General features: G+C 37.1%; 1 protein-coding gene across 1 annotated transcript; it reads left to right on the forward strand.

Annotated features, from left to right (window-relative positions):
* Nucleotides 1-425: 425 nt before the first annotated feature.
* tmem161b (transmembrane protein 161B) lies at nucleotides 426-25,173 on the forward strand. Its single transcript, XM_046842027.1, has 12 exons — nucleotides 426-613; nucleotides 11,004-11,107; nucleotides 11,671-11,757; nucleotides 12,795-12,892; nucleotides 12,997-13,153; nucleotides 15,673-15,824; nucleotides 16,778-16,838; nucleotides 16,958-17,098; nucleotides 17,811-17,924; nucleotides 20,195-20,369; nucleotides 21,022-21,118; nucleotides 23,222-25,173. The coding sequence occupies exons 1-12, from the start codon at nucleotides 611-613 to the stop codon at nucleotides 23,467-23,469; spliced, it is 1,437 nt and encodes a 478-aa protein (XP_046697983.1). The 5' UTR covers nucleotides 426-610; the 3' UTR covers nucleotides 23,470-25,173.
* The last annotated feature ends 323 nt before the right edge of the window (nucleotides 25,174-25,496 follow it).

Genomic DNA, 25,496 nt, shown 5'->3' on the forward strand with positions numbered 1-25,496 from the left:
TATAATAAATAAATAAAGTAAATACATCAAAGTATTTCAGCATCACAACCCGAATAAGTAAAAACAACCATTTAAAAAAAAGAACAGTTCTGTTCAGTCAACATTCTCATTCAGTCACAAACACCGGCAGAAAAACGTCACATGTGCTTTCCAATCTACTTCCGGGCTCGGGGCCTTTAAAGACTAAAGCGTGTCCAAGATTTTGCCTGTAAGAAATCAAGAAAGATAAATTAAATACCTTGTTACAAATGTTACATGTTACATTTAGGAACCTAAATACTATTTAATAAAAATATGCGCTATATAAAAATAAAATCTCTAAACAATGTAAAGCTTTATTTATGCTGTAACACGTTTTTAAGTACAGGCGAACCGCGCGTCCGACTAAGAAAGCGAGAGTTGTAGCGTGACCTCTACTGCAGTTGAAAACACTCCGGAGCCGAGAAGGGAATCAATTGGCCGCAGGGATGCGAGTCGTTTCTGCTTGACACGTTACTCTGAAATAACAGCAACACAAACAGTCCTATGACATCGGAGCCGCTTGATTTCCGACTCGGGGAGAATAGTGTGACAGCCGGCGAGGAGCCTGTTCCTGCACAGCAGCATCGACATGGTGAGTAACACTGGGTACTACTGGGCTAATGCTAGCATCCTGAGGCTGAATCCCAAATGGCTCCTTACTCCCTATAATATCAATCTACTGTACTGAATTCATTCATATCCTGTACACACTGCATAGTACACTAGATTATAAATAGGGGGTATTTGCGGTGCAGCATGTGGCCACGTTGTCCTCTTAAAACACCACTGAGCATCTATATTTATAACGGTTTTAATTATAATCTGCATCAGTACAGTTATAAATGTCCCACTGAATATCTTCACTCATCATTACACCTAGTATTAGAGATCTATAGCTCAGAAGGTACCTTGATCTTGTCTTATCCAGCGAGTCTTTACTTTTTGACACCAGTGTTGAGATGTTTGTGTGTGTGTGTGTGTGTGTGTGTGTGTGTGTGTGTGTGTGTCATGATATGATTTTATTGAATGATCATAGGACATTATTGCATTGCTGATTGTCACAGGAGTTGGGTTTGACATGGATCATGCCAGTAGTGAGATGTGTGTGTGGTGGTGCTCTCTATGTACTTCCTCATCAGAGGTGCATTTGACCTCGGCATGCCCTTTACACACCACCACCACCACCACCACATCTCTGTGTTTGTCCTCTGTAGAAAAGTCAACAAACATGCGTTAGATTAGAGGTGACTTTCCATCAAACAGCATTGTGCTCTGACTCAATCCACACGTGCTCACTTTGCACCTATTGAATCAAATGATCCGGTTGAGCGTCGTAAAAGTGTTTAGTAGCCAATTATACGTTTATTTTTTACACTTTAGTATCTATTTATGATTTTTTTTTTTGTGATTTGCTCTTAATTTCTGAAGGGGTTGTTTGCCAAAAGTAATAGATTTGCCGGAAGGTTAGGGTTTGAGGTGGTATTTGTGTATTTGTGTTATATGGTCATGAACAGGTTAAGAACTGGACCATGAGTAAATTAGTTATTTTTAAAAGATAATGATGGATGGGTTTTGCTCCTGTTAATCATTTAATTCAAAAAGAACCTAAGTATCTGAAGATATTGGTGGATTAGTTTATAGTTGGAAAATCAATGCGTGCATTACACAGGTTGCAGAAGAACATATATAATATTGTGCTTTGACTTTGGATTTCATGGAACTCCAAATCGACACCACAACTCTGGAACCTGAACTTATATTTTGTTTCTTTTGCTTGGTTTTTAACTTTGTTATTGAATTTTTTACTTTTGTTATTAATTGGCCACTACAGGCAGACCTTATTAGTTGTGTTGTTCAGTCATTTGTTTTTAATTTCTTCTTGTTTGCCCTTTTATCAGCTACATTACAGATGTTTTATCTGAAAATTAAAGCAGACTTTAAAGCGCAATTTAAACTCAGATATTGTATCACACAGAAAGTGTAACACTTTGAATCGATGCTTCCATATTTCACAATGGGATGAACTGTATATAATTCTTTTAAAGCCCAGTTCCACGTATGTTGCATTCTATTAAGTGCAAATAGTGTGGTGAATAAAAAATTCACACCAGACATGTAAAAAAAAAAAAACCCCAGCAGACTGGCATGCAGACAAGTGCGAAAGTATTGGCACCCAATAATAAACTTGAAAGTGATATTTCTGTACTTGCTGTATGGTTTTGTTTTAGGACAACAGGGATGTTATTAGTGTATCAATTTTCCTGCAAAAATGTAGCTTTGAATTGATTATTAATATTAGTTAAAATAGACAACAGTATCAAACTTCTTTCTGTATAAGTAACAAGGTTGGTGACTTTTAATAGAACACTAATCAATATTTCCATGCAAAATGCTGTGAACTCATACATTTATGTATGTGGAGTGTTTTTAACACACTTAGCCTATTTTTTTGGTCCCACAACAATTTTTTGTTGTTTTTTCCTGGATGGAATTTTTAAGCCTTCACATTTGCCTCATCACTGTAACCAGCTGGCAGCTGCAACCAAGGTTTGAGCTAAAATATCTGCCAGGAGGAAGAAAAAACTGGCGAAGAAAAGGGCATAATAGATTTAGACTATTAAATTTGTTCAAAAAAATTGTGTTGCTTGATTTATAGCCAGTTGTATGAACTGTGCATGACTTGTATGAGTATTGTAAATAATACACACTGCAAGACATGCACATTAGTTTATATTTCTTATACGCTTGTATAATTGTTCCTAATTAATGTTGGCGCAGATTGGGTTTATTTCCCATTTCACTATGTAACTATAATGGAGTAAACAAAAGAAGTAGGAAAACCGTTTTCAAATGGCAATATCCTGTATGCCGGAGATGTTTACACAGACAACAATGTTGAGTTTAAAATCACCTTTTTTGTTAATGAAACTAATTTCAACCAAAACTCAAGAATTTGAGTGTAATTCTGAGTCTGTTACTAAACCAGATTAATAATTATTTGTTCATTTGTTCTTCAGAACTTGCCATATCTTAGTCAGGATGATAGTAGTTCTGAAGCCTATCCTGGGAACACTGTGGGTGAGACAGGAATACTGCTGGGTTGGGATTCCTGTTTATCTCATGACATCGCACACACACACACACACACACACACACACACACACACACACACACACACACACACACGCACACACGCACACACATTCATTCACAACTAATGTTATGCACCAAATCCACCTGCATGTGTTGCTCCAGAGAACTCTGAAGAAATCCATTCAGATATGAGAATATTCACCCCAAGATCAGGTTTGAATCAGGGACCTTGGAGCCGTAAGGATACATTTCACCCAATTTTGTATTTTTTTAAATAATTAATAATATAGTCAAACAAACTATTATGAAATATTCATTTACATAAATTAGTCTTGACTTGGACTTGAAAGCTGCTCATTAGAAACTCAGCTTTGACACTGCTACTTATAAAACCTTTACTATTTGTGTAAGCACTTTATTTGCATCTATAGGACTAACACTGTAACCCAGGAGTTGTGTGGCCTGTCAGACGGTTTGCTATATCAGAGTAACTTGGACTACAAAACCATTTTTTTTCTCTATTTCATATGGTAATCACCAGACCTCCTGTCCCAGGTGCTGCATGAGTAGATTTTTGGTTGGACTAATCATACATTTAGCATATAGACCTGCTTACTGTTTATTTTTTGGACAGAACTTGATGTTTATTACACACACATTTATTGGTGCTTTTGTTGCATATACATGAGTATGCATGAGGGACGTAAGAACGGTGGGCCACAGTATAGCCAACTAACGAGCTCAGTTAGCACCTAGCATGCTCTGCTCATCTTCTAAAAGACCTGATGATTAGCTGATCAACTCAATGCATAATAGAGAATTGAGTTTGTTAATAATCCCGTCTTTACTGATCTGCTGTCTAACAGTAATTTTGTACTCCTTCCCCATCACAATGAAGTGTTGTTTGAGAAAACACGTTGCTGAGTAAACGACGCACAGGCTTTCTGGGCAGCAGTTTCTGAGCAAGGATTTCTCCAGCTCTGAGCTTGTGCCTAAACTGCAAATACTGTTCAGGATTAGTCACTTCACTCCACAATGTGCCAAGTGTAGATTTTTGACCAATTTCATGAGATTAATCCCACCTAATGTCTTTGTTTACTATGTTGCCTTAAAACTTTGTAAAATATTTTTTCAGCATTGAGCAAAAGTTTAAAAACAGACTTTTATGGTTTTTAAGACACATTTTTTTATATGCAGCAAATTATGTAAATGGAAAAGAATTGGACAGATTTGTGTTCCAAATTTGACATTCTTGTCTCTAAAAAATGAACTTCTGTAAGACACAGGACAGAAGAGATGTTAGCAGACTGTCTCACACCCACAGTCAAACACGGAGGTTTGTGGTTAATGGTTTGGGGTTGTTCTGGAGCATGGAAGGTTGAAGATATATTTCAGGTGAAAGGAATACTGAACCAACATGGCTGCAATTCCATACTTCAACAACATGCAATTCTGTCTGGACTGTGGCTAATTGTAACCAAATTTACCATAAAACAAGACTGGGCTAGATGCTATCTGTCATGGAATGGCCTTCCCAGTAATCACACCTATATCCTGTTGAACTGCACTGAGATGGAATGGATTGCAAGATCAGATAGAAATATCCAACCAGAGAAGAACACTTTTTACAAATGAGAGCATTTCAGCTGAATGTTTGGTGAAACATCTGCACATTATATATACGAATATATATATATATATATATATATATATATATATATATATATATATATATATATATATATATATATATATATATATATATATATATATATATATGTATGTATGTATGTGTGTGTGTGTGTGTGTGTGTGTGTGTGTGTGTGTGTGTGTGTGTGTGTGTATATATATATATATATATATATATATAATATATTGGGTGTGTGGGTTTGTATGTATGTGTTTGGTCAAATTACCTGGTTTGTTGCATATAAACAAAAGGAACATGGTGTTTCTGACATTTTGACAGCGCTGTTGATGAATACAGTTAAAAACCATTAGAAGTATACCATTATAACTAATACCAGTTGATTATTTTAATACATTTTAAGAAATTACAATTTTAATTATTGTAAATAATAATTCAACATTATTTTAATTATTTTTAAAAATAATATTATTTAGAATTTCCGTGATTGTTTTTATTTAGTTTTAATGGTAAACAGATGCTAATTGTAGTGGAAACCATATACTTTTCTGTGATGGTTCCTTTGTAAGCCTTTATTGAGAGCAGTGTTGATGTGAAAAACCATACAATTAAAGCAGCACCCAGACACCTATGTAGTATGCACAGAATGTCTGTAATGTTATGTGAGCTGTACAGGTTTGTCAGCTTTTTAAACGTAAATCTTCTAGTCTATTTAATACTCGATTGGATTAAATGCTGAACTATACTTTGGTAAATGACATGTAAGCTTTTATACCTGGCTCTAGCTACCTGTTAACACTGATGTCCTCCATCCAGCTTAAACATTTTTTTTTTTTGGAGGACCTGGAGATTGAGTTATTGAATGTGCTGGTTATCTCTACTAGCCCATCTCAGAACTTATTTGGCCCCTCTGTGTTTTGGGTCAGTGCTACTGAGGCAGATAGTCAACTCCTGCTGCTTTAATTTTCCCCTGTGGCCCTTGTCCTGATATACCTCCCAGTCGCCTCCCAGTGTGTTTGGGTGACCTATATTTTCCATGTCACACCTACTGGTCACATTTGTCCGCTGCATTTCCTTGACTGGGTACAGATTTGGTGCCAGGAAGCTTCATGTGGACACTTGAGTGGGCATTAAATGTCAAGTCGAGAAGAGACAGGATCAGAAAATAACCTCAAACGTTTGTTTTAGATTAGTTTTTGTGTATATTTCTTTAATTAATATTGATTGAATTATCAATTTAATGTCATTGATGAAATTTCTAATGCCAGTCTGGATTGATGTAAACATTTTACTACATGCGCTTCTTGCACAAAATATCGTTTGTGCACAAAATATGAATGTTCACACCGGCAGAAATTTTCTCCTCACATTTTAAAATACTGGTCACATGTTGACTGTTTTAAATTAACTTGAGCTGTTGCCTATGGCTTCTCGGATGTGTGGCTAGTGTTATATGCTAGTGACATGCATGCATTGCTATGTATCATTTTGAAGAACCCTTCCTAAGACAAATATGTGGAAATGATCATGTCAATATTGGGGATGGAACTCAATATGAGTATTCTGATTAATGCATCCTTGCATGCAATGCATACAAATACTCGTACAAATAAACAGCCTTAGCATTCGTTTTTGTTATTAAGAATAGTGGTATAGCTCAGTTTGTAAGATATCGAACCGTGGTCACGAGTTCAAATCTCAGCACCATCAAGCTGCCAATACGATGCCCTTGAACAAGGCTGTTAACCCTCAACTGCACAGATGTTTAAATGAGATACTTGTAATTCGCTTTGGAAAATGTAAATGCTGTAAATGCAAATTGTATATTTTTCTGGACCAAGCTTCACTTATTTTTGTCAGTATGAGATCCAAGATGATGGGTATGCATAAACAAAGTTGTTTCTCTTTTGTTTTTTGTTTTTTTTATATCATGTGTAAATGTCTGTTAGTACATTTTGGGTCCTAATCTTCTTTTTATTAGTTAGGGTTTTTGTTTTAAATTACATTTAGGCAATGACAACCAGAAGCATATTTAACCTGTAGTATTTTTCATTGAATTTCTATCAACCATTACTAAAAACGAGCCATGATCTTATGCCCTATAAGTTAAATATATGAGAAAAAGGTGCTCAAAGCACTTACCTTTTCACAATTTTTTTTCCCACCTTGTTTTATGATCTAATATTCCTTCCTGGGTCACTGTTTTTGGTGGGTAATACTGTTACCTCTGTGTCTTACAACACCGAACTCATCAGATGTGCTTTGCATAGTGAGAATATGTAAACCAGATTATTGGGGCAGATCAAAATTCTGTAGATCAGAGAGCAATTTGTTTGCTGACAACAGCAATGGTGGTGAAGATATCCTGTCTGAAGTTAATTCCACTCTCACTGTCCTGGAATTTTGATGTAACACTGTTAAACCAGGAGTACATGGTGTTATGAGGAAAGTGGTTTGATTTCAAGTGTAACAAATTTCCGAGCTGTCGGTTGAACACCAGTAATACGGCGTTGACTTTGTGACCTCTTAAGGTTCTGTGATTGTCCTCCTAATGGACACCTAAGTGACTTGTAATGCCCTGCTAGCAGAAGCCTCAGCAGAACGGAGTGTATTGCTTTCTTGGAGGTGTCCATTAAATTCTAGTGTTTACTAGTTATTGCTGTGGTAGATCATAGAATGGGTACTTGTGTTTGAAAACGGAAAACCAGGAGAGCACTGCGTGTGTCAGGTTGTTTGAGTTGGACAATTGGACTGAATGATGGCTGCACACGATGGAAGCAAGCCATTTATGTGACCTACAAATTTGGTCTCAGTATTTTTTGTTTTCCCTGGCTACTGTATTCTCGCAAATCTGTCAGAAGTTGTTGTTTTATATTCCATAAGAGCTTGACTCTGAAGAGTATATTATTTTTTTCTGTAGTAACAACTAATGGCATAACACGTATGAGTGATGTTTACTACAAACGAAAGAGCTCGGCCAGTTTATAGCTGATAGAATGTAAACGATGAGGAACCAACTTGTTTTGCAGGAATTTTACAACATTTATTATAACTATAAATGGATAAAAAATACAATGTGGTATAACAATCATCAGCAAATTGTATATTACAATGGCAGTTTACATTAAATTAATCACCCGAGAGCTTTACGGGACACGCGGGTCTTTTTATAAGGAAGTAAATATTTAATTCCCAGGAAATTCAGGTTAGGGCCTTGAGCATGTCTACAGATGAAGATAAATGATGGACAGAGACAAGTGCTTTTAATTTCCTTTTTGTCAAAAATCACTGACACACACTCATAAGACATTATGAAAGGAATGCCTGTACACCTGCTCGTTTATGCAGTGATGAAATTATTCATGGAAACATAACATGAATTTACATGTCCTGCTTTGAAGGACCTCTACTCAGATTTCTATTCTTGATGTGGTCTGCTGTTTGGTTGTGGTGTTCCTAGATGCTATTTTGCCTACCATGGTTGTTTACATACCTTTGTATTCTCCTCTGACCTTTCTCAATAACATCTCGTTTCCGCTGTATGACTCCTGATCCCTGTAAATATTTTTTTATTTTTATTAATACAGGTAGTCTCCAACTTACGATGGAGATGCGTCTCGATGACCCCATCACAACTTGAAAATATCGAAAAGGTCGAGACATGGCCTAGCCTAGCCTATCCTGGAGTCTTGAAGAATGGTGATTAGTATGGGGTAGTGTAATGTATTTTGTTAATAATTTAACAAATAACAGCAATAATTTAACAAAACATAGCAATTTACAGTACTGTATAATCGATACAGTACATGTATGTGGTAGCTGGCGCGTGGACGAGCGGCAATTCGCTAACAGAGGGTGGAGCATATGGTACTACATTTGCTTGCCACGTGAAACGTAAAATATTTTTTGCATTTTCTTGTATCAATATCATAATTATAGGGCTGTAACGATTTCTCGAGAAATCCGATTGCAAAAATTCATGCTTCGTTTAATCCATTTAACTACACACGGAGCACTGCGTTTCCTGTGGACCATTGTTACTGTCGCTTCACCCGCTAAACTCTGGAGCCCTTTGGACAGGAAACACAGAAGCAGAATTAAAAATAGAGAAACAGGGAGAAAACAGTAAGCGTCGAGGAGGAGATTCATATGGAAGCCCGTTTGTGCCACAATAAATAAAACGTTTGCCTCATTCCGATTTTTTTACATTTTTTTTTTAATTCCAAGTATTCGGGCAGCATCACCTCCTCTGTAGTACCAGAAAGCTTTACATGTTGCAAATGAAATAGGCTACAATCAATATAATCGCATGGTATCAAACTAAGCCTCCGATCCCTGGAGAGTACTAACAATCAGCTCTGGAGAAGACGGAAAAGACAGATGAAGCAGAGGAGGCCTCCTTCATACACCAACAGCTTTAAACTTCAGGCCGACAACATGCATGCATCAGAAATGTCAGACTTTTACATGAAATTGCCATAATTGCAAAAAATAAAAGTCGGATTTATAAGAAAAAAAGTCGGAATTGGGCAAACTTTTTTTATGTGGTGGAAACGGGTTTCCATAGGGTTCAGGCCAAAGAAAGTTTCCAAAGTTTGGGAACTTTTTTACACTAAAATATAAAGAAAACACCATACAGTGTGTTTAACCTTATCTTTTTTTTTTTTTTTTTTTTTTTAAATATAAAGAGTAATCTGAAATTAGTTTTAGTTTTCACAGATATTCTTGTATGCAATTTCAGCAATAAAAATTCTTTTATTTTATTCTTTTTTCTTAAAAATTTCTTTTTTTCTAAAAAGGAAACAAAATACTTGTTAATTAAAAAAAAAAAAATCTTTTTTTCTCTTGTATATTTAGTATTGCTCTTTAATAAAGAACAGTATCAGTAGAATACTTAATTACTAAAGTAATCGATAGCAACACCTCTAACTGTATATATTACCAATGTAAGAAAAAGCTAACCTTTGGCTGCTGATTTACACTCTGGAACAAGGAGGTACTATAGTTGTACTGTAACAAACACTTAACATATAGACAGAAGTATAGACTCATACTATCAGCCCAAATAAAAAAATAAAAAAACGCCCAACACCCAAAAAAACTTTTTACCCAAAAGTTGAATAGACAGTTTTAATAATTTTAAATTATACTTATACCTAATGTATTTTTTTTTATCATGCATTAATAATAATAACAATAATAATAATAATGTTCCTCTTTAGTTCCTATTTTGTTATTTAATTATTTTTTCCTATGAGTGATAGTTTTGTGACTTTGAAATAAAAAGAGAAAGGAAAAAAGTGCATTTCACTTCAGGTTACTTTTGGAAAAGAAAAATGTATGGATGAAATTATCCATATTGTGATATAAGTTTTTGTCCATATCACCCAGACCTAGCATGCTGTGTGTGAAAATCACAGATTAGCAGTTTCAGAAATATTTAATCTAGCCTGTCTGGCACCAGCAACCATGCCACAATCAATCTTGGTAAAAAAGTTACCAAGATCCTATTTTTGAACTATTCTGATCTTTAATGTAAAAACTAACATTAATCCTTTGTTTTATCTACTTAACTTTACATAGTTATGCTGCCAAATAATTGGCTGATTAGATCATTTTATCAGTGGGCAAACTGATAAAAGTGCAGACATCTCATTTGTCTAAACTGACATTTGTGCATAAGTGGTGGTCTGATGAACTATGCTTTGACTTGGTATCAAGTGGTCAAACACAAGAATTTACAGTTTGGTGGTCATTCGAATGCAGAGCCGTGTCTCAGTATGTAGCACTGATCTCAGAGTGTGCTTCACTGTTGTGGAATCGGTCAGTGATTGCTGCAGTACTTCCTCTCCAGTTATAGTATTTTGATGCAGGGTTAAAAGGGCAGTTATGAGTTTTGATACCTGAGTGATATATTCAAGCATGTTTGCAATATCCAGTCTGTTTGGACAAATGAAATTGCCTCCCTCTTGACTCTGTCTGGGCTTCCGAGGTGCATAAAATAGGCAGGATTTTCATATTCTAAATAAAGAACACAGACGAATGGTCTTTTTTTTTTTTTTTTTTTTTTTTTTTCTTTTTCTTTTTTTGGTCATTTACGTCTGCTGTTTTTGTGTTTAATAATTCAGACGCGTAGTATGCACATAATGTATATTTAACTTGTGCTTTTCACTCAAAAACCATTATTTGTACCTTTTTATTTCCCTCTCTAATTGTGTGTCTTCTACTCTTCTACTCCTAGGGTGTGATCAGCGTGCAACTGGTGGTTACCATGGTAATGGCTTGCGTGATTCAGAAAATTATACCTCACTACTCCTTCGCAAGATGGCTGCTTTGCAGTGGCAGGTAACGAGCAAATGCATTGAGACCTATTTGTGTTGATTGACCCTTCGAGTGCTCTAGCATTGTATCTTGGCACTTCATTCCAAAGGCAGGTTCAACAAGTACAACATGATCTACTTTGCTCAAGCACTAATTTTATTGTTAGTCTAATGGGCCTGCCAAATCCGCATCATTACGGCTCATCAGTAGGACCAAAGGGCAGCATCAGAAAGTGAAATAAGCCGAGAGGACCACGATGAGCCCCCCCGTCTGGTTCCTCCTAATTAGCTCCATGTGTTTGGAGTAAACAGCTCCTCAGAATGTGTTCAATAATTCAACAGTACTTGTTTGGGCTGTGAAAGTTTTTGATTTTTTCTTTTTTTCTTTTGCTAGTTCAAACACAGGATTTTTTTTGCCCGAGAGAGTTCCATAATTGAGTTTTTCATTAATGAATAAATAAACATGGAAAACAACTAAAAGCGGCACAGCCCTCTCAGGACTCAGATGGTTTCCAAACAGAGTTGAATTTTCTCTTTTTAATCTTCAAATTCTGCCCTGTTTATGTTTATATGGCTTGCTTGTTACAGTCTGCGTTGGTACCAGCATCCAACAGAAGATGAGTTGAGGAGCCTCGCTGGAAAGCACCAGAAAGGAGCAAAGAACAAAAAGGACAGGTGCATAGTACAACTGAATTTTGTTTCTTTATAATGTACAATAAACCATATTGTAGTGGGGTTTTCTTTTGCACTTAATGAGCACTAGTTTGTAGATTAATTCTCATTCGGTACTTTGTTCTCTCATCCACTAAGTCCAAAGACAAAGTCCAGCACCCAAAACTCTTATAAATAGAACTGAAGAGCCAATGACCATCGTCCTCGTTCCGCTTACCTTCTGGTAAAGTGCTTCTCTCTGGAGCCATGCTCTTTGGAGGCCTCCCGAGCCGAGGCAGGTAGCTCTGAGATCAAAACGAAAGAAGATCAGGATTCCCACAGGGCTTTTGTGCTGGCCACCGTGGTGTTCATGGCCCTGGGTAAACAACAGAGCTCCAGACGAGAGGATCACTGCTTTTTAGGACAGCTGGCCCACGGCTATGGGGCAAAGGGCTCAAACACTAGCCCCTGTCTATCTGGAGGCCCATGTTCGCTCCCCCTTTTTGCTTTCCAGTATCCTGCTGTTCCCAGCAGACCTCAACATTCAACATTCTCATGCCAACTGCCTAAGTGCTGAGGGAGGAATGTGTTTGATTTCAGCATTGTGTATATTTAGCCTTTTTTTATGAGAGCAAGCAGGATTCTAATCCGTAGTAAAAGGTGTAAACACTGATGGCGGTGGTGTTTCCAAGGGAAACTGAGCCAAGTTTAAGCTATGCTTTGCAGATCTGTATATCATTTAAGGCTAAAAGTAAATCCTAGTATTTCATATTTGCTTAGTTTTTATTTTCCCCATAAGCAAATATTAGGTTGTTCAGTTTTCAGAGAGGAAGACAGGACTTCTCCTTATACGCAACTCTCAAGTTTGTAACACTTGAGTGTATAATTTGATTTAATTTCTATTTTGCACATCTAGTCTGCTTAGTTAGGTACAAATACTAGCTTGAAGCACATTGACGTGAAGTAAAAAGGCCAAATTTGGCTGCACTTCATATAATTGTGGTTTTACATGTGTATAACTTGAACTTGCACATGCATGTATGGATTGTGTGTCTTTTTAGGAAATACAACGGGCACATAGAAAATAAGCCACTGACAGTTCCCAAAGACATCGACCTCCAGCTGGAAACGAAATGTATTGCGGAAGTGGACACACTCGGTATATGCACTTCCATCTGCTCCATATCATTAGAAACCTAGCAGCCTCATATATTCCATGCTGCTCTCTGCATCGAAGAACTCATTACTCTTCTTTTCTGCTAGCTTTGCACTACTTCCCAGAGTTTCAGTGGCTGGTGGACTTCACAGTGGCAGCGACAGCAGTGTACCTCATCACTGAACTGTACTTCTGTGTGGCTGAGCCTAATGGAGAGATGAACATCAGTGTGGTGTGGAGTTTGTTAGTACTGGCTTTTGTCATGTATCCTTCATAACACCACTCACCCAAGGTTAAGGCTTAATGACCTGAGCAATGCAGCTTGAATGTACTGAAAGTTGCATCAGAACAGATAATGATGCAGGAGGCGCTGCAGAGTTTGATGTTCTGCAAAATGCTTAAGAGCTGTCATGCTTTCTGTTTGTGTGTGGGTGTGCGAGTGTGTTTGTGCGCATGTTATTTTACAGAACACACTAGCTTGGGTTTTTTATTCATATAGTGGGTTTATTTTTGGCCAGTGAATTTCTTGTTTTGGCTTTGCAATTCAGCATATTAAACTCAAAAGTGTATGAATGAGTCTAAGAATCAAGTGCAGGATATTGCAGGATTTAAATGACATAAGCCGACATTTCCTGATCAGTCAGATTTCCTAACTGATGTACGAGTTATTCTTATACCAGCTTACATTAAGTGCAGGAATATTGTTTACATTTGTTATTAAGTATTAAACTAATGAGTTAATTAACATTAGATTTGTTTTATTGTTTCATGTTTAGTCCAAATATAATCCAACCCAATGGGTAACTATTGATGGTTTGGTGTGATAACCCCAAACCATTCTGAAGTTCCTCTTATATTTAAGAAATTTTTTATGCATTTATAGTTTTTTTAATGTTGTACATCCATATTAGGTAAACGATTTATTTTGTAATGCATTATACTACTATATAAAGGGGTTGCACATTTTTGACTCTTCTTTTTTTCTTTCTTTCTTACTTACTTACTTACTCACTCACTCATTCACTCACTCGTCCATGTTTTTCCCCTTTGATTGAATTTTTTTATGTATATTAATCTGGAAATTACCTCTTATCTAGAATAAATAATATGTCTACTAGGATAAAATAGGCCATCATGAAGTGACTGATGAATTTAAAGACTGGAGAATGTTAAACTTCATAAAGACAAGTCAGCATGATGTCAGGATGTAACAGAATGATGCAATCCACTAGTAACCCCCAAAGTGCAGCTTATAGTTTATTGGACACAAAGACATTTCTAGGATGAAGTTTTACAGACAGAAGAGACAACCCGTGGTTAACCTATGATGGAGTGATAGAATGAGGAAATTGTACAGGAAATAGGACATTTTTATAAGAGAATGGAGACCATGGTGGCACAGGTATATATGTCTGCCAGTGTAAAATATATCCATCTATTCTGTCTATCTACTATACATTTTACTTACTGAACGCATTACTGGGGTCTCTGGAAACAGCAGGAAATGCTGCATTACACATTGTCGGAGCAGCAGGAAACAACCTGGCTACTGGTAATGTCAATTATAGCTTCTGTAAACAACCGCAGCTAGAAATATTTAGGTGCTGGAACTGGTATTTGGGGTGACTATTCCCTGCAATAAGGTTCTAATATGTGAAGTCTTATGGTAAGCGTTCTAAACAGCTTTCTGTTTGGTCAAAAGCATTGCTTTAGTAGAGAAAATGCAGTTAGATAAAATTCCTACCTTTACAAGTCAGCACCTGTTGCTCTTTACCTGCTACTTTCCTTTTCCCTAGCTGCTAAATCACGCACATTAACCCCAGAACAGTCCACAAGGATCAATCTCCAAGCTATATGCATTGCCCATCACCCACTCACAACCTGCTACTGAAGATTGGACACCCAATTTTCATGACCAAACCAGACTGATTTGCTTGGGGGGAAGAAACGGTTGGAGCAATAGGAAAGAGGGAGGCTGGTTGATGGCATGATAAAGATGATGAGGATGATGATAGGCCTGTGTGAGTGCAAATGGATGGACGATGTCAGGAAGGAGCCATTTTACTGGGCTGGCTCTGAAGAGTGTGTGGCAGAGAAATGGCTTTGTCAATGTGATGGGCACTGAGACATTTCCTTAGATGGTCTTCTACAGTTGTCTGTGATTTTGTACTGTGCACCCACATAATTGACCTGGACCAGGGTAATCAACTCTAGGTATATGCATGCAGGCTTTGTAAGAAGGCTCATTATAACACCTTTCTACAAAAAAATTTTTATTCTTCAGGTTTTTAATATGTTTACCTTTCATGTTGAATTAATCTCAACTTTTGCCCTATTCTCATCTTGTCTTGTCTTAGCTCTCCCTGAAATTTTCCTTTAATTTTCTATGGCTTCTTTCCTACAATTGACTGTTTGTCACAGTGTCCCATACGCTAAGCACCTCATAGTAATGATTTCGAGGACTTGATTAGAAATACCACATCTCGAGCATATAAAACTGGAAACTAGATTTGTTCCCTAAAAGTCATGCAACTGAACCCAATCAAAAGCTCTTGTTTTTCTCAGGAAGTTCCAGATCCCCTCTGAGCTCATATTAATAAATGAACAAAAGCTACTGGGATATTGCTCAGTGAGACACAAATAGACTAAATGTAAAAATAAACACTAGTCAAGGTTTAGAACCCAGACACCTATCAGAACCAAAACCTAATTGCTAGATTTTTTTAGACGCATCGTACCAGTTATGTATCTTGCAGAATTTCCTTAACTCTCGATTCCTTCAGTAAGATCCTCTTCTCCCTCACGGCTCACTACTTTAAGCTTGAGGAAGGTGGTGAGAGATCTCTCTGCATTACCTTTGGGTTCTTCTTCTTTGTCAAAGCAATGGCCATCCTCGTCGTCACTGAGAACTACTTGGAGTTTGGACTTGAATCGGGTACAATATGATTACGGTGTTTATATCTTTCTGTTTTTTTGTGTTAATAGTGTCATGATTGTGATCTCAATAAATCACACACGAAAAAAGCATTTAAAACAAGAGACCTGTATCTTTTGTCACATGCTGCTAGCAAAGCAATGTTAATGGTTTCGATAATTCTGTTAGAGAAACACAGACACGTGCAGGAACAAATAGTTTTATTTCAGAAACAAATTTATTTGAGTTCTAGTAATATACTGCTCCTGCCCAATCAAGTCACCATTTAATAAGCTCCAGAGAAACTCCTTCTACTTACATGGGTGTGTTTATGTGATGGGAAAGCAATATTTAGACTTTAATCGATGTAACCATTTACAATTTGCACTAGATAACTGATGCGTAGTTAAAGTGTGTAAACGTGTCGTGAAAAACAGTTCCCCATAATGTGTAGTTGCACCAATAAAGTAAGGTCTTCTGGTTTGAGTTTCGTCTTAGGTTTCTTTTGTCTTGGATTTTCTTAAGAAGCATATAACAGTTAAAGTTTCTCATCAGTTTATATGTCAGTTTATCAGAAATATATCTATTACAAAGAGGGGATTTTTATCTTTATGCCTTGAGGCACATAAAGAATGGAACAGGCCATAGACTCTCAAGAATAGCCCAAAGCATTGCTTAAAGAATTTGCAGATAATTTTTTTTCTGAACATCATATTGTTGCAGACTGTAGATGTTTAGTTTAAGATTCAGAAATTAGGTAGATTAAGTTACGGCCCACACATTTTGTGCGTTAGTGCTTAAAATTATAATTAAAATAAATGCACTGTTCTTTAAGATATCAACAGCTTGTCATAATATAATGAATACAGAAAATACAGGGAAAACACATTATATTAAAAGAAAATCAGGTGTTCAAATAAATTGTGTTTCTTTTTTCTGTAAAACTAATTTTCCTGTCTTTTTCTTGTTTGCAGGTTTTGCTAATTTTTCTGAAAGTGCTGTTCAGTTTCTGGAGACTCAAGGCCTTCAGTCCCAGTGAGTAATCATCATAATGGGGAATGTCTCTGTGTGTGTTGGGATTACACTGTTTGTGTATATGCATATGTGTAACCCTGCTGTGAACAGACTTTGAACAGTTTCTGCCTTTCTTCTAGGGGCCCCATATCAAAACTAACCTTTAAGCTGATTCTGGCTTTACTCTGCTCTCTGATTGGAGCGTTTCTCACCTTCCCTGGGCTGCGATTGGCCCAGATGCATCTCGATGCCCTCACCCTAAACATCAGCAAAGTTACACAGTGAGTGCGCTCCATCCTACCAAACCTAATATCCCAAATGCTCTATATAATGCAATCTTGAGCTTTTTCAAATGTTAGAGGGAGATGGTAATGGCATATTAAGGTTGATGAAAAAATTACAGCATAGAAATCTTTGTTTTGAACTTCTGGGTACCAACACATATCCTTAAGCACTGAGCCACTACATCTGCATTTATTTCTGATAAATTGTTTAACCGTTTATTTATGTGGTTAACTGAGCTCATGATTTTCACCTCTGTTGGATCCTTATACAACTGGTCACATTATAGCCAGAGGAACCACCTGTTCACTGTAATCATATTAGCATTTGCACATCATTCAACATGCACAACCAGAGCATGACATTGCTTTATATAGTCAGCAGATAAATATTATTACAGATGGACTCCATATTAGACTATTTTAGGGACCAAAGCCAAGTGTAATGGGGTGGGTCTGGAGATGTACACCACCTCTAGCTAATCCACTTCAGTGTGACCAGCTCTATTTCACTCCAGTACTTGGATTCCCCTGCCTGTGGCTTGGATCACACCCAAACCTGCCCCCTGATCTTTTAAAAAAAATCACTACTTTTGGCAAAAGCCAAAGATTGGGCTACTTCCTGTCTTTTACTTTACTGTATTTATGTCCATGGTCTTGAACAAAGATTTATTAATGTGTTTGTTTTAAACAATTCTTTCTTGTCTTACAGGACGTTGCTGCATATCAACTTCTTGGCCCCACTTATAATGGTACTGTTGTGGGTGAAGCCCATAACCAAGGATTATATAATGAATCCTACTCTGGGTAAAGAAAGTGTGCCTTTGTAAGTGTTTTATTTTTTATACATGTTAAACATTGTCTTTTTATGATTTGATCAAGGCGTGTGCATGTGTGAGTGATACGGGAGAGGGTGTGTGTGTGCGCGTGCGTGCGCGTGCGTGTGCGTGTGTGTGTGTGTATATAGTTCTGTTTGCCAATTTTTATACAAAAATAAATATAAAAGTCAAAATTCAAACCTTCATCACAAATTTATTCACAACATCCTTTCTTTACTTAGATATAAAAGAAATCCACTGAAAAGTAATTTGTAATCAATAAACATTTGTTTTACTGATTCGTAAAGTCTCAAATCAAGCACCAAAATCCGCGCAAAATCCGAGGATCTGGCAATTAAAATCGTCCGTGTGAAAACATAGCAACAGTTCCTTTTGGTTTCTGATGATTTAGATAATTAAAAGCACCATAGTTACTTTAAAACATTTACTAGAATATTTTATGTTCATGCTCTGTGTTCAGTATGGTTTCACTAATAATTAACATACATTTGCAGAAAGCATTTATATTTGTATTTGTAAGTTACATTTAACAACAGATAAATGTGCGATTAAGTTAAATATTTTAATTGATTGACAGCCCTTATCGAAAGCAGTTTATTAGCCAACCTGACTGGGATAAAAGAGGCTTAGACAGACTATCACTTCCAGTTTGTAGGGCAGTGGCGGGCCGTGCATTTGGTACCTGGGCCTTCAGTGGGGACTTTTCTCCGACTTAATCCACCTTTTATTACCACCACTATCACTGTCACAATTATAGAAACCATCAATACTATGTAAACACGCAATATAACAACACGTGGCATTACAGAGAGAGAGGCATTTTACATATTGAGGTGAATATCATTTTACTAAAGCAAGAAACCCAGTTAAGACTCCAAACCTCTACACTACAACCACAACTGTGCACCTACATCATCTGGAGCAGTTCAGAATTAATATTTGTCTAATAACATGACAAAAACCTAAAAATGTAAATAAAATACAACCTACTCACCAGAGATGAAGACTCATAATTTCCACCGCTCCTCAGAGGCTGTAATCCAGTGGTACCGCTCGTATTCACTGGTCTGGAAGTGGTGAACAAACCCTTTCTCAGGCTGAGACACGCTAGCTAGCTTCGCGGTTGACCGACCTCCTTACGATGTCTAGCGTTTCTCTTTAAAATGTATTTTTAAATATGTCCAAGACCAAATTAATTTCTCTTCCTCCGTAGGCATAAAAAGGTCTAACTCAAATGTATTCATGTGTGCAGCACGCAGTACGTGTTTTGCCAGTCGAACTTGGCTGTAACAGTTTCCCTCTGACCAACCAATCAGAGGGTGGAAAAATGCTGACGCTATTCTGGGCTAGCTAGCTGCCCTGTGAGGCGAATATGAAATCTGATTGGTTAAAGAAACAGAGCTATTTCTTAAGGAGACTATGGTAAAAAAAGCCAGCAGTACAGACTTTAAAGGCCCTGGGCAGATTAGATTGACATGGCAGCACATAGAGGCTGAAATCTGATTAGACAATAAAAAAAAAAAACTAAAAAAAAAACTTGTTACACGTTCTGGAAGCAGTGCAGCCAAGAGAACCGCTACAGAATGAAGAGAATAACTGTGGGGAATAAATTAATAAAATTTTATCTAACAAATATTAGAATTTAGGTTGTAAATGTAGGTCAGTGCTTCTGATAGTGTTAAGGCCAGCAGAGAAGGCTTTGACCACTGTTGGAGGGTCTTAGAGGGTCTGTATTAGTATTGATTTTGGCTATAATTTAGGGTCAACATTTATGCTTATTATACAGACTACTTTTAGACAGATATTTAGCAAAAAATATTAAATATTAGAAAAAGCTTATTTTTAAATCTACTCATGAGTTCTTATGGAGAAATGTTGCCATGTGTTCTCTCTAAATGTTCTTTCTGTTAGTCATTGGATCAATCCTGAATACTTTGTGTAGCATACAAGTGACGTTGGGATGCACACAGGCGTGTTTTATGTTCATACATAAAGACCACATTCCTTTTTTTGTGTAAATGTTAAAAGGCCTAAAAAAGCGTCCTTATTTGACAACTAAACAAGCATTTATTATTTGAAAAAGTGAAGTGCATTTTCTTATGCATCATAAAGGTAAATGTGAAACTTAATAACAAAAAGTGCTCTAGATCAGTTTTCATTGTCACAGGCATGAGTGGTTATTGCTGTGCTATTGTATTGATATATTAAGAAACACCCCTAATATCACTCTTTTGCTTAACGTTCTTGCTTTTGGTAGGATGTCAGAGAAAACATATGACGCGCTGCGCCTGTGGACCATTTTACTTCTGTGTGCACTGAGGCTGGCTATGATGCGCCACCACCTACAGGCCTACCTCAACCTTGCCCAGAAGGGTGTTGAGCAGATGAAGAAGGAAGCTGGGCGCATCAGCACAGTCGAGCTGCAGAAAATGGTGTGTATTGTTTTGTTTTATTCTATAGAGAATATATTAAATTGTATAAAATTGTCAAAAATTGTCGAGTTGCCCGAGTTAACACTGTTCTAGTGTCCTGTTCCAATAGAAATTCATCATACCTTTATAACACTATCTGAGTGGATAAATCATTCTTCTGTGCCTTGTTGACTGACAAGATACAAATGAATCATCACCAGATCAGGTGTATGACTGTGTCCAGATGCCCAACTCCTCGATCCCCTACAGATCGCCGCATTAGCATTGCGACGTCCTTCAGTGATGAAAATGTATTGCAATGAAAATGAATGAGTCATATTCAGACCCTCTGAAATAGACCTGCTATTTGGGTTTAGTGCGGCTTCGGTTAAGATCAAAACCTCCAGCAGTCCAGAGCTCGAGCCAAGGGAAAGAGCCTGTTTGATGTGCGAGACTCATAAATGGATGTGGCGGCATGGTGGCGTCTGGTCTTACAGCCTTCCTGAGAATTTATACGTTTTCAGTCCTTCCCCCTAGCTGAACTCCCAGGGAACAGTTTCTCTGAGTCTGTTTGATGAGCCCTTCTTTCCCTGAAGTAGCTTGTTTTTTAGAAGTGGATTTGTCCGAAAGGAGCTCTTTTTAACTGCAAATATGTTCTTTTTTTTTCTGCCAGGTTGCTCGTGTCTTTTACTATCTATGTGTGATAGCTCTTCAGTATGTGGCACCGCTGGTGATGCTGCTGCATACAACTTTGCTGCTAAAGACATTAGGTGAGCAGATACGACACACAGCTTTACTGCTAGTGGTCAAATTAGGATTGGGCAGTGTGAACATAATCTTTATCCTCTATCTATGCTCGGAGGGTATCAAGTTTTGCTTGTACTTTTATATGAAGGACCCACTTCACAGACCCACTTCAGGTCACAGCAAATATACTGTATAATCACGTTTAGAATGTATGGTGCTATTAAAGAAAAATGGTAAAATATAAATTGTGTAAACTAAATTTGCACGGCAAGCATGACTAGGTCTCGCCTATAGCTTTTTATACTTGCCCTTATTATGATTTAGCAAATTTACACATGCGTAATTAAAATGGCATTTCAAGTTTTATTCGACTGGCAGATGAAATTCCATTTTTGTGCGTTTGATGTGCTGGTGGCGTGATAAACACTTTTTCTTACAATAATTTTTGCAATAGAATAATCTCATTATCAATTTACCCGAAGGAGTAAAGTGAATATGATAGTATATTATTATATTATAAATAGATGATAGCTCATGCACAAAATACTTTTAAGCAGCTTTCATAACAATATTTATACCTTTACCTTTTTAACCCAATTGCACTCCATTTAAATTTGTTATATTCTGATACTGAGAAATATTAGAATATTAGGTATACAGTCATGTAAAAATGAAAGTACACCCACTTTGAATTCAATGGATTTATGTAGCAGGAAATAATAATGATCATCTGGTCCTTAGCAGGTCTTAAATTTAGGTCAATACAATCTCAGAGGAAAAACAACACATGGTGTCAATAAATGTTTTTACAAAAAGAAAGCAGAAATGGCAAAAATCATGTGTAAAGGCTTAACTTTTTATATACCTGATTGACTGAGCCAGAGCTCATGATTGTCACCCCTGATGGATCCTAAATATACCTTTACCTCTTCTATAGGATTTAAGAGGCTTAGTAGCAGCCAGGTGGTGCTTATTAAATGCTCTTGATTAATTGATCATCAGCAAGTATGACCACCTCTATAAAAGTTTTGGAGCATTCAGGTGTGTGTTAACACAACGCCAAGAAGGAAAGATCTTAGAGAAGTAATTGTTGCTGCCCATCAATCTAAAAAAGGTTATAAGACCATTTTAAACAATTTAAAGCCAATCATTTTATAGTGAGAAAGATTATTCATAAGTGGAAAACATTCAGGACAGTTGCCAGTCTTCCTAGTAGGGGACTAGGAAGACATCCCACCAAATTCACCTCAAGGACAGACTGTGCAATGCTCAAGGAAATGGCAAAAAAAACCAAACGAGTTATATCTCAGACTCTGCATATTTAATGTGAAACTTAATGACAGTACAATTAGAAAAAGATGGGAAAAGTATGGTTTGATTGGTTGACAGGAGAAAGCATCTTCTCTCTAAAAAGAACATGGTAGCAATGCTTATGTTTGCAAAGTTGCATCCGAACAAACCACAAGACTTCTGGAACAATACGCAAATCTCAACAAACTAATGCAAGATTGTAAATAAGCGTGAGCCAATATTCCCCACAATGAGGTGAGAGACTGATACAATCATATAGAACATGATTACTTCAGGTTATTGCTGCTAAAGATGGTTCTACAAGCTATTGAGTCATACGGTGTTTCCACATGTTTTCTCCATTGTAGCTTTATTTTTTTTAATAACCATATGTTTAATATGTTCTGTTGTTCATCTAAGGTTGTCTTTAACTAATTCTAAGACCTGCTAAGGATCAGATCATTTGTATTGTCCTGATACATAAAACCATAGAATTCAAAGAGCGTGTTTTTTCTTTTTCACATGACTGTATATAAACATATATTTTTTTTTGTCCATTTTGTTATTTTTTTCTGGGGAATTAATATGAGGCTACACACATGTAGAATTTCTTTGTCCTCTATCACAATGGAGGAGAAAAGAAAAAGATAAGCGTTTTAACAATGGGTTGTTTACCTTCACAAGTCATGACCTTAAATCCTGGTTGCCTTAGAAATGTGCTAATAATTCTGGACTTGACTGCATTGTAAAGCTACAATCATTGCTTAGCCCTAAGCTATTAGCTTTTATATTCACTTTTTTTTTTGTTCCTGAATCTGTTTCTTGGTTTATGACAGGTGGACATTCCTGGGGCATTTATGCTGAAGAGAATGAGGATTGTAACCTGGGCACAGCAGGAGAAGCAGAAGCTCATGCACCACGAACAGTGGCACAACTCTCTGTGGCTTTGGGAGGACTGAGGACTGTTTTCACGCCTCTGCTTTTTCGAGGCCTCCTCTCTTTCCTCACCTGGTGGATTGCTGCCTGTTTGTTCTCCACGTCACTCTTTGGTCTGTTTTACCACCAATACCTAATGGCTGCATAGCGACAGGCAACCTGAGGGCCAGGGCTAGCAGAAAGGACTGTATAGCCAAAGGCCTGGAAACTTAATACATTTTTTTCCACAACCATATCTCTTTTACGGGCTTCCGTTATGTAGACAAACAGGTTTTCAGCATCACAGTCAGTCAACCATAGCGAACAATAATAGTAATAACAATTCATGATTTGATATTCATAATGTTGGGAATAGTAGGAGGATTGTCTCCGGGACAGGGGGTGTGTATGTTGAATTAATAATGCAGGACACCCATTAATTTGCAGGTGGATTTTTTTTTTTAATGGGCCTTTTTTTGTTTGTTTGTTTTAAACACACTGAGAATTTTTTGCATTGCTTATTGAGATACTGTATTTTTTAGAGTTTGAAATGGATGATAGATGATATGCAAAAACAAGCGTGATTTTTAAATGTGATTTTAAGTCATTTTTCACTTTCACCTCTGAAATCTGGCTCTGCTGTAGGGAAGGTGGACACCCCAGTGTTATACAACTCTTAATAACTAACAGGTGTTGTTGCAGTATGGCGTAGAATAACACTGGGGCTGTGGATTGCACCTGGGGGGGGGGGTTATTAATTAAATGTGATGGTTGTTTTTATCTTTATTGCCAGGCAGGTGCTTGATAGGCCTTCCTGTTTGAGTTTGTGTAACTGTACAAAGACTGAGCTAATTTAACAGTATGTGTGTGTGTGCATGTGCGTATGTGTGTGTGTGAGAACAGACAAGTGTTAGAATAAAGACATCAATGCCTGCAGGCTGCAGCTGACCCCTGCCGCTTGCAGGCGTAAATCTAAAAAGGGCATTTTGAACAAGAAAGGAGCGATCTTTGGAAACGATCTAAAGCACTGGCCTCCGCTTTGCTCCTGTCTCTCCTTTTAGTTAAACTGGTCAAACGTTTTGCTTTGAATCTAGGGTCCAGCGTGATCAAACAGAGCCTGCAAGTGCACCGCACATGCTGCCATGTCATGCCTATTGATTTGCCGTCACGGCTCTAGTATTTGGATTGATTTCCGTTTAGCTTTATATTAAGGTGCCAAGGATGCGTGTAAGCTCTAATCTGTTGTGAGTGTAACTGCTTGTGTCCATTCTCAGACATCGAAGCCATGTGACCTGCTGTGAAACACAAGTATTCACACTGAAATGTACTCTAGAGTGTACAAGCAATAGGGAAGAAAAATCACAGCTTGTTACAAAGAGCGTTTAATATGTTTTGTGTGCCTCGTGTGCAGCAGTACAGGAAGTTTGAATTCTGAAGATTTTATTCATTTTGGTCAGTAAAAACACAGGGATTGCACTAAAGCTCAGACAAGCAGAACAGATACAGTATACACATATCAGTCTGATTTGTAATTGTCTATAATTATTACTACCATTTTAACTCTTTTATGAGTTGTAATCGTCAGTCTTATCTTCTCTTCTTCTCCATTTTGCATTTTGGAGAGCGTGCACACTATGAATGTATCAGTCTTTCAGTTTTGAAGTTTTTTTTCCTCCCACTTTTCAAATGTTCATTGTTTTTCCTGGTTCAGCTACAAATTTTAAACCTGACCAAGTGGGTGACACGTTTGGTTAGTATTGCTGACCAGTTATTTATTCAGCATGCAGTGGTTTAACATTCAGAAGGCTGTCTGTTGCCCGGGATACCATGCCTCTGAATCAGTATTAAATAAAGGAACAGGACAGTAACAGTGTTCCAGTGATTATGAATTTTGGCTGAAATGTACTTTGCACAATCATCGCTTAATCTGTCATGTGTTTTTCATGTCACTGAAACAATTATGAACATTTAAAACTATCACTTGCAAGCAAGAAACTACTGACTTCACCAGGTTATCATTATCAGATTTTTACCTTTTTGTCTTTTCCAGCACTTCTAATTTCAAACAAGTAGTTGAAGAATGACCAAGAGTGGAAAATTGTTTATCATTTACTAAATACCTCTTTTTCATCATAGCTGTGTGTCTTTAAACATTTCAAGCCTATTGCCAAATAACATAATCTTTGGTTCTTTAAT

This window comes from Silurus meridionalis, chromosome 27 (assembly GCF_014805685.1).
Source record: "Silurus meridionalis isolate SWU-2019-XX chromosome 27, ASM1480568v1, whole genome shotgun sequence".
Lineage (NCBI taxonomy): Eukaryota > Metazoa > Chordata > Actinopteri > Siluriformes > Siluridae > Silurus > Silurus meridionalis.